This window comes from Numenius arquata, chromosome 4, assembly GCF_964106895.1.
Source record: "Numenius arquata chromosome 4, bNumArq3.hap1.1, whole genome shotgun sequence".
NCBI classification, from domain to species: Eukaryota; Metazoa; Chordata; class Aves; order Charadriiformes; family Scolopacidae; genus Numenius; species Numenius arquata.
The window spans coordinates 2,729,063-2,738,609 of NC_133579.1; the positions used below are offsets into that span (position 1 = coordinate 2,729,063).

The 9,547-nt window shown below is 46.7% G+C and overlaps 1 protein-coding gene across 1 annotated transcript; it reads right to left on the reverse strand.

Moving 5' to 3' along the window:
* Positions 1-5,720: 5,720 nt before the first annotated feature.
* Positions 5,721-9,041, reverse strand: TMEM70 (transmembrane protein 70). The gene is made up of 3 exons (XM_074146781.1): positions 8,883-9,041; positions 7,790-7,901; positions 5,721-6,391 (listed from the first exon to the last, which is right to left on the reverse strand). Exons 1-3 carry the CDS (start codon positions 9,015-9,017, stop codon positions 5,943-5,945), a joined length of 696 nt encoding a protein of 231 aa, XP_074002882.1. The 5' UTR covers positions 9,018-9,041; the 3' UTR covers positions 5,721-5,942.
* Between the last annotated feature and the right edge of the window lie 506 nt (positions 9,042-9,547).

Genomic DNA, 9,547 nt, shown 5'->3' on the forward strand with positions numbered 1-9,547 from the left:
AGAAAGCAAATAGTTGTGGAAAGAAAGAAAGAAGTGATGTACGTTATTCTTAATATATATTTTAAATGCTGCCTGTGCTTTGGCGTAGTGCTTTGATTGGAATATAACACATTAAACCACTGGAGGCTGTTAAAGGGAAGCAAACACACGCCGGGTGGTATCCTGTGGAAACAATTACGTGGGAAATAACTCTTTGTCTGCTGCCAGTAGGTTTATTCTATCCAAGCCAAGTTTAAGATTAAAGCTTATAGTTATACTCTGAAGTATACATTAAACCATTAAAGTCGTCAAGAAGAGGAGAAAGCAGAGGGTGAGGGGAGAAGAAAGGGGCTGTGTCCTACCTGAGGTTGACGGAAAGCCCCCCACAGCAACACTGTCCACCCTGCCATTCCAGAAATAGAGACAGCTGGACATGGTTTGCGATCATTTGCTCTTGTTCTCTGCTCTTCCCTGCTTAAAATAGCTGCTCGCTGAGGTCTGTGTAGCTGGGGGATAATCTTATTACAGCGGATGCTAGCACACTTGTCCCATGTCTCAGGGGCGCTATGTCGTACCTGGGGGCATGAAGAAACCCATGGTACGACCACAGAACTCCAGGGCAACCCAACCACAGCAGCTCACCAAGTTTCCACCTATTAACTTCTACTCAGCAATTGTAATAATTTACATGTGTGTCCTTAATTTTTACAGAACTTCATGAAGTTTCCGTCACCTAAATCAGGTTCTCACAGCGCCGTGGGAAAATCTACTCAGATTTCCTTCATCTTTGCCAACGTGATGACTTTGGCTTTTACCAAAGCAAACTGCAGTGCAATTAGTCACCTTTTCATTCTAGAGAGTGCGGTTACGGGTGTGAAGTACCTCAGAGCTTTAAAGATTTCTCTTTCAAGTATCAAAAGGGGACAATTTTCTCATGAGGTTTTTTTGTATGTGCAAGAAAAGGCTGAGGGTTGTGGGATAATTTGATTTAAAAAATAACATGAAAGAGTGACAAGGAGTATTGTACTTCATAATTAAAACCAGACAGGGACTAATGGATAATATTGTGGACAAACTCAAAACTTAAGAAAAAGGGAGAGGGACACCGGTGAGGAAATAGCACGGAGTCAAAGACTGAAAAGGAAAATTTGCATGTATCCTGTCTGTTTTCCTAGGGAAAAAAAGCCATCTTCTGTGGAGCTGCTTCTTCTATGGAGCTCCTTCTTCTATGGAGCTTCTTTCTTCTGTGGAAGCTCTAAGGCTGGAAAGGGCCAGGAACAAGTATCTGGGAAAGAGCCTTGAGTATTTCATATATGCGTGGTCTTCACACCAGACTGAATGGAACTGGTGCCAAGGTAAAATGTGAGACCCAGCTGATAGGGACGAGTGACTGGTTGGTGCTGGGAAGGCTACCGGAGCCGGCAACATTTGTAGTAGGTGTAGCCTTGCAAATAAGACAGGTTGTAAATCACCTGGATTAGAAGACTGGGCTTCTCCATCAGTATTTCCTTCAGCATCTCCATGTGTATGAGCCCATTCTCTAGGTCTTAGAAAGGAACAGTTTCTTCCACGGTGTACACCAGTTACCTACACCCGAAGAAACATAGCAGCTTCCAGGGGTGAAAATGTTAGCAGGCACTAATACTTCTGCAACTAGAACCGGTTTTTCACGAAGTGTATAAATCTGAAGAAAAATAAACCAGAAGAAAATAGTAGTGCACAAAATGAATAGGATTATGAAGGATGAGGAGCAAACATAACCAGGCTTTGGGAATGACTTGAGAGCAACCTGTCAACTGAAACCACGACGACATTACAGTCAGTTCTCTTCTAACATAAAGAACAAACTACGGTTGTGTGAACACTGAGTTGAGTCTCCTGCTCTCAACAAGTTCCAGGGATCTAAACCAGTCACATCTGTGCAAGTAACTCAAATATGGTGTCCAGTTTTAGGCCCCTCACCACAAGAAAGACATTGAGGGGCTGGAGCAGGTCCAAAGAAGGGCAACAGAGCTGGTGAGGGGTCTGGAGAACAAGTCTTGTGAGGAGAGGCTGAGGGAGCTGGGGGTGTTCAGCCTGGAGAAAAGGAGGCTGAGGGGAGACCTTCTCGCTCTCTACAACTCCCTGAAAGGAGGGTGTAGCCAGGGGGGGTCGGTCTCTTCTCCCAAGTCACAGGCGATGGGACAAGAGGAAACGGCCTCAAGTTGCACCAGGGGAGGTTCAGATTGGATATTAGGAACAATTTTTACACTGAAAGGGTTCTTAAGCCTTGGAACGGGCTGCCCAGGGAAGTGTTGGAGTCCCCATCCCTGGAGGCATTTAAAAGACGGGCAGACATGGTGCTGAGGGACAAGGGTTAGTGGTGGACTTGGCTGTGTTAGGTTAACAGTTGAACTCGATGATCTTAAGGGTCTTCTCCAACCTAAATGATTCCATGATTCTAAGTACACGCTGCAAGTAAAAATTACCAAAAAGAAAGCCAAATCTGAGAATCCTGGGATTATACCCAAGGGCAGGCAGAGGCGGGAAGGCTAACAGGGATGGGGCCAAAGCCATACTTATTTGGCAACCACAAGAAGAATTACAATTCTAAGATTTGCAGCTTGGTTGTTCCCCAAACCGTGTTTGCCGAGTCGGCAGCAAACCAGGCAGAAGCAGGCAGAAGAACATGGTGCATCTCCAAGTTTGGTCTTCCCTTCCCTTAATAGAAAAGTACTATTAAAAGAAAGCTACAGAATTACTATTATTTTCAAGTCGCACATTGGAAATGTATTTTTCCGAGACTACATTGTGACCAGAATCACCACCGGTCTTCCGGGAGAAATCTGGATCATTTGTTGGTTTTTTTTTAATTATCTACGTGTCAGAAATCCACCTGGTAGCTTAACTCGCGCTTCGCTGCCAGAAGACAGCAAGAGAGAAGAAATAGAAGTAGCAACGCTTAACTTCCCTACTTTTTTTGAGAAACAGTGCTGGGGTGGAAATCTCTCGCTCTTGCTGCTCAAACCTGAACCAGCCACATCTCAAATTTAACAGTGAAAATTTTCTGCCGTCAGAATAAAAGGCTGAGGATTTTGATACTGCTCAAGAGGCAAATAAATACAATTTTGGGGCCTTTCCCTTTACTTTCTCTTGCAAACTCTACCTCCTGTTTTCTTTAAAGAGGAATTTCACTTTATCCGCAGCCACGAGAAGAGAGCGAACGCATCAGACACGGAAAGAATGGAGAGATTATTTTTAATCAGGCACAAAACGTCATTTCAATAAGGACAAGCAGAACAAGCAGGTGATCGGAATTACTTGTTGCTGGCCTCACTTCTTCAATCTCATTTATGGAAATGATTATATTTTTTTTTATATTGTTACCTACGGAGTGATACTGGGGGTAGATCAGACTTTTTATAGTTACAGCTGTGCCAACACAAAAGATTTGCCCTGAAAATACCCGGATGGGATGATTTGCTTTTTAATTATTCAGCAAGTACATGGAGAGCAGTTTCGACAGGCAGAAATACAACAGTTAAAAGACATTTATGTTTTAGTATGACCTATAGTGTCATCCTATGACAGGAAATTGAAATATTAGTCTCGGAAAACATTTTGAGTTTTAAATAATTATTTTTCAGCTAGAACTTTAGTAAAAGTGCTATAATTATTTTTTTATTTATTTGCACTATTAGTAGCAAGCAGCAGATTTACTTATTACAAAGGGCACTGCTAATACAAAAGGATTAATTTGAATTTTGCCTTTTTTTTTTTTTTTAATTCAGTAGTTTTTAAGCTTCAAAATATTTAGGCTCTTAATGATTTGAAAACAAGCATCTGTCAGTATTCCGTCAATATATGACAAACCTCTCCTTGGGCTAAAAACATTTAAACTCAATTTCTGCACACTCAAAGTGTGGAACTCCCCAGAATCCAATCACACAGAGAGATCACGGAATCACGGGATTGTCAGAGTTGGAAGGGACCTCTAGAGATCATCTAGCCCAACTCCCCTGCCAAAGCAGGATTGCCCAGAGCACATCACTCAGGACTGCATCCAGGCAGGTCTTGAAGATCTCCAGAGAAGGGGACTCCACCACCTCCCTGGGCAGCCTGTTCCAGGGCTCTGGCACCCTCACCAGAAAGAAGTTTCTCCTCATGTTTAAATGGAACTTCCCATGTTCCAGCTTGTGCCCGTTGACCCTCATCCTATCGCTGGAAACCACTGAAAAGAGCCCGGCTCCATCCTCCTTCAACCCACCCTTTAGGTACTTGTAAACATTAATAAGGTCTCCCCTCAGCCTTCTCTTCTCCAGCTGAAGAGCCCCAGCTCTTTGAGCCTTTCCTCATAAGGGAGATGCTCTAATCCCTTAATGATCTAATCCTATTTTTCTTCAGCTACAGGTGGCTTTCTTTACAGTGCTAAAAATCAAGAGGTATAGTTTTTTAAAGGCACAAGCTCTAAACACCACTCTCCAGGAGACCCCCTTCCACTTCCCTGCCTCACATAAATGCTGACAGTTAATTTTAACCACTGGCTGATAGTATTTTCTTTGAGTCAGTTCAAATACAGCACGTTTTCAATGGGATATGCACGCAGCAAATCTTACACTGAGGTGCTTCTCCTCACCCAACAAAAGAGAGGCTTCTTGGTCTCCACCTCTGGGTTCCTCATTAGTAGCCGTGAGTAGCTAGAGATTGTGACAGAACCACAGAATTGCCTGGGTTGGAAGGGACCTTTAAGATCATCGACTCCAACCATCAACCCAACACTGACAGAAACCATCACTAAACCATGTCTCTAAGCACTATGGCTGCCCGGCTTTTAAATACCTCCAGGGATGGGGACTCCACCACTGCCCTGGGCAGCCCATTCCAAGGCTTAAGAACCCTTTCCCTGTAAAAATTGTTCCTAATATCCAATCTGAACCTCCCCTGGTGCAACTTGAGGCCGTTTCCTCTTGTCCCATCGCCTGTGACTTGGGAGAAGAGACCGACCCCCCCTGGCTACACCCTCCTTTCAGGGAGTTGGAGAGAGCGAGAAGGTCTCCCCTCAGCCTCCTTTTCTCCAGGCTGAACACCCCCAGCTCCCTCAGCCGCTCCTCACAAGAATTGTGCTCCAGACCCCTCACCAGCTCCGTTGCCCTTCTCTGGACGCGCTCCAGCATCTCAATGGCTTTTTTGTGGTGAGGGGCCTAAAACTGGACACAGCACTGGAGGTGGGGCCTCACCAGTGCCCAGTGCAGGGGGACGGTCACTGCCTCAGTCCTGCTGGCCACACTGTTCCTGACACAGTCCAGGGTGCTGTTGGCCTTCTTGGCCACCTGGGCACACTGCTGGCTCATGTTCAGCCGACAGTTGACCGACACCCCCAGGTCCTTTCTGCCCAGCACCTCCAACCACTCTGCCCCAAGCCTGGAGCGCCGCAGGGGGTTGGTGTGACCCAAGATACCATCATTCTCCTCCCCGTCTTCTCCAGAGGCTGTTGCAGGTACCAGCAACAAAACCTGTCTGCCTTCTGTAGACTCCTCCTGGCTACCAACACTCTCACAAAAGGAAGTCAAAGCCATCCCCACTCCCATTAAGTACAATTAATCTTTAAGGCTTAAAAGCTTAACTACCTATTTGACAGATAATGAGTATTGATGATTTTTTTCCCTTTCAAAATGGAGATGGTGAGATTGCCACACAGCCCCTGCGCTTTACAGTTCTCCTGGACAGCTAATAATGAAAACCAAGCCAAGAACAAGCAAAATCTAAGCATTTTTTTTACTGTATTTTGTGTCATCAATTCTGAAGAAACCCTCACATTGTTTACAAGTTTAAAAAAAAATTGGGTTTTGTTTTTTATACATTCCAAAATGCATTTAGGGAACTCATACTACCTGATACTTAAGGAAGTGTAACAGAATTTTACATTCTTTCACATATATAGTACTGCACCATGAACAGTGATGGCAACATTCATTATCTTCAAATTATTTCCTGTCATCAGCTTCCTTCTCCTCCTCTAAGTTAAAATAAAGGGATTTGTCATAGCCCATGAGATGGTTATAATCCTGAGGATTGGGGAAAAGCGTTGGGTTAACAAGCATCGATTTTGTTTTAGCATAAAATGTTGTAAACATCTTGGTGATGTCTGGGATCTTTACATCCTTCTGATGGAAAACAGTCGCTTTTTCTGCCAAGATGGCATTGTATGTGATGGCTGTATAGGTGTCCATGTCCTCTTTATAATAGAGTCGAATGACGTAGCCCTTCGTAAGGACATGCAAGGTAACCGGGGTTACAAACGTAAAGAACCCGATCAACCCATAAAAGGCAGCTTGTATGAAGAGGCTTTCAAACCCAATGCCAGTTTTGAGCATGATGTAGGGCATCATGAACAGGTTGAATATGCTGGTGGAGTAAGAGAAAAACCTCACACCTACACAAAAACAAAAAGAAAACAAACGTTAATATTTGTGAATAAAATTGTATCTATAATTACATATGCCCTGCTACTATGTAACGATGGCATTACTTCAACAGCTGAACTAACTGAAAATCCACTGCCCCCTTTCTTTTCTTTTTTTAAGCTCACAAAGAAGCCATTGAAAGTTCAACACTGTCTCTTTACGACTGTTGACCAGGGAGGGGAGCCACAGGATGAGGGGGAACAGTTTTAAACTGAAAGAGGGGAGATCTAGATGAGATCTGAGGAAGAAATTCTTTGCTGTGAGGGTGGTGAGAGCCTGGCCCAGGTTGCCCGGAGAAGCTGTGGCTGCCCCATCCCTGGAGGGGTTCAAGGCCAGGCTGGATGGGGCTTTGAGCAACCTGGTCTGGTGGGAGGTGTCCCTGCCCAGGGCAGGGGGTTGGAACTGGATGGTCTTTAAGGTCCCTTCCAACCCAAACCATTCTATGATTCTTGCCACTGTTCTGGTTTGTTTATATGTTCACGCTGGGTTTATCAAAGCTGGCTGCATTTCTGTGATTCAGTCAGCTACTTGCTATATGGACACCCATGAAGCTTTCACTCCACAGACAGGAAACTGATTTCAAAAGAAACTTGACTCCAGCCGTGGACACACGTAATGGACATCACAGATACAACTGGGGAGCTCTCTCTTCATCAACAACTCATGTTGACGCTCGGCATCCATTACAAAGAAGCTCGCTTGGCCCTCCACCACATGTAATTCAAAAACCCTAGGTTATTCAGTATTAACAAATTCTCCACGGTCATCGTGTGCAGCTCGGAAGAGAGGTGCTGTGGAAAACCTACAATCCTTAAGCCACCATGAGAACAAGCGGTCCAAGACACTGTGACACTTAAGTACGTTAAGGCATACTTCCTCCTTCTTTAAGGCACATTTCAAAAATGCGTATCAGAAAGCGCCCAACGGATTACTTTTCACTGGGTCTTTGTAACATCAACTGGTCACAGAAAGATCAACAAAGTCCCACTACAGATAGTGCTTTTCATTATAGCATCTACTTCAGACACATTTCAACAACATCTGAAAGCACGCAGAATGCAAACAGAAATTACAACTACTCTTTGTTTACTACTGGGCAATGCACTCCAAAGGCTGCAGAAGGAGGAGGCCAAGGGGTTACAGAGATGCACAGGAGCCACAGATCTCCCTGCACACCCAAGCGTGGAAGCAGAAACCAAGCACCATCACCACCACCACACATTTTTTGCTGCACAGGGGATCCAGGTTTTAGCAGAGTTGGAAAGAAGACCATTCTCTTTTGTAATGTTGCAGTTTAAAGTTATTAAACGCTGTTAAGATTTAAAAAAAAGAAAAAACAACAATACAAATCACTTCAAGTCACATACCTAACACTGCCTTTGCCAAATTTCCTTTATAAACTAATCTCCCGTGTTCCGGGTGGTCATGAGGGGAGGACGTGCAGAGGCTGCGAACAGCCACTCCTCGAAAAGATGTAACCTGAAAGATGGACAAGCAACATCAATCTACACTTTATATATATATATCACAGAATCACAGAATCTTCTTGGTTGGAAGAGACCTTTGAGATCATCGAGTCCAACCAACAACAACAAAAAAAAAAAAAAAAAAAAAGAAAAACACAACACCAAAACAAACACCCACAACCACACCCCACACCCACCCACAGACACAAACCAACAGTCTCGGGCACTAGAGCATGCCCTGAAGTGCCATGTCTACACATTCCTTAAATACCTCCAGGGATGGCGACTCCACCACCTCCCTGGGCAGGCTGTTCCAGTGCCTGACCACTCTCTCAGTAAAGTAATTCTTCCTGATATCTAATCTAAACCTCCCCTGCCGCAACTTCAGACCATTTCCTCTGGTCCTGTCATTATTCCCTTGGGAGAAGAGGCCAACACCCACCTCTCTACACCCTCCTTTCAGGTAGTTGTAGAGGGCAATGAGGTCTCCCCTCAGCCTCCTCTTCTCCAATATATATATATATACACATGTATATATATGTACACACACACACACATACATACATGTGTGTATATACACACAGAAAGCCTCTCCTTCTCCTGAACCTATTCCCAGCCTCTCAAGTGCGGGATGAGGTTAGGTGTTACACTACAAAGCACGCCCCAAACTCCAACTAATATGTTGCTTGACTGTTTTAATCATCTTCCATTTAGACACCCCAAAGCAGCATCACACATCTGCAGCCCCGATGACGAATATCCCGCTTGCCATCATTTTCCACAGGGCCTTGCAGGGAGACCTCCACAGCTCCCTCACCCCCCGCTTCCCCTCAGCCACCCCCTGAGGGAATCCCAAGTCCCCCTCCTCAGGTTCCCATTTTTCCCCAAGGCAAAAAGCCGCCAAGCCCAGCGCTGCCGCCATCCGCCCCCTGCCCCGGCCGGCTCCTGCGGGGGAGCGGGGCCGCCTCCCCTCACCGCCATCCCCTCACACCACCTGCTGGGCGGCGGTGGCGGGTAGGGCGGCCCGGCGGCGGGCGGCGGCGGGCGGGGGCCCGCGGTGAGCGGCGCCCCGCAGCCAGGCGGCGGCGGAGGGAGGCCGGCAGCCGGCGGCCCGCAGCAGCAGCAGCATGTCGGGCCGCGTCCCCGCAGCGGCCGAGCGGAGGGGAGAAGGCGGGAGGGTGCAACCGGGGCCGGCGGCTGCCGCAGCCCCGCCGTTTGGTTCCGCCGGCAGGAAGGGCCCGGCCGGCTCCGGCGCGCCCCCGCCCGGCCATGATGGGCTCATGGGATGGGAGGGACCGTAAGGACCATCTCGTTCCAACCCCCCGCCGTGGGCAAGGGACACGGAATCACAGAATTACTCACAGAATGGTGGGGGTTGGCAGGGACCTCTGGAGATCATCCAGTCCAACCCCCTGCCAGAGCAGGTCCACCCAGAGCAGGTCCCACAGGAACGTGTCCAGGTGGGTTTGAATGTCTCCAGAGAAGGAGACTCCACCACCTCTCTGGGCAGCCTCTTCCAGGGCTCTGCCACCCTCACAGCAAAGAAGTTCCTCCTCATGTTCAGATGGAACTTCCTGTGTTCCAGCTTGTGCCCGTTACCTTTTTTCCTGTCACTGGGCACCGCTGAGAAGAGCCTGACCCCATCCTCCTGACACCCGC

Bases quoted from the DNA above. Each gene is read 5' to 3' on its own strand.
- TMEM70 (XM_074146781.1), bottom strand. From the start codon at position 9,017: ATGCTGCTGCTGCTGCGGGCCGCCGGCTGCCGGCCTCCCTCCGCCGCC. The intron at 7,902-8,882 runs GTGGTGTGAGGG...TCCATCTTTCAG, and splicing joins CCGCCACCGCCGCCCAGCAG to GTTACATCTTTTCGAGGAGT. The intron at 6,392-7,789 runs GTATGTGACTTG...GTTTTTGTGTAG, and splicing joins TTTGGCAAAGGCAGTGTTAG to GTGTGAGGTTTTTCTCTTAC.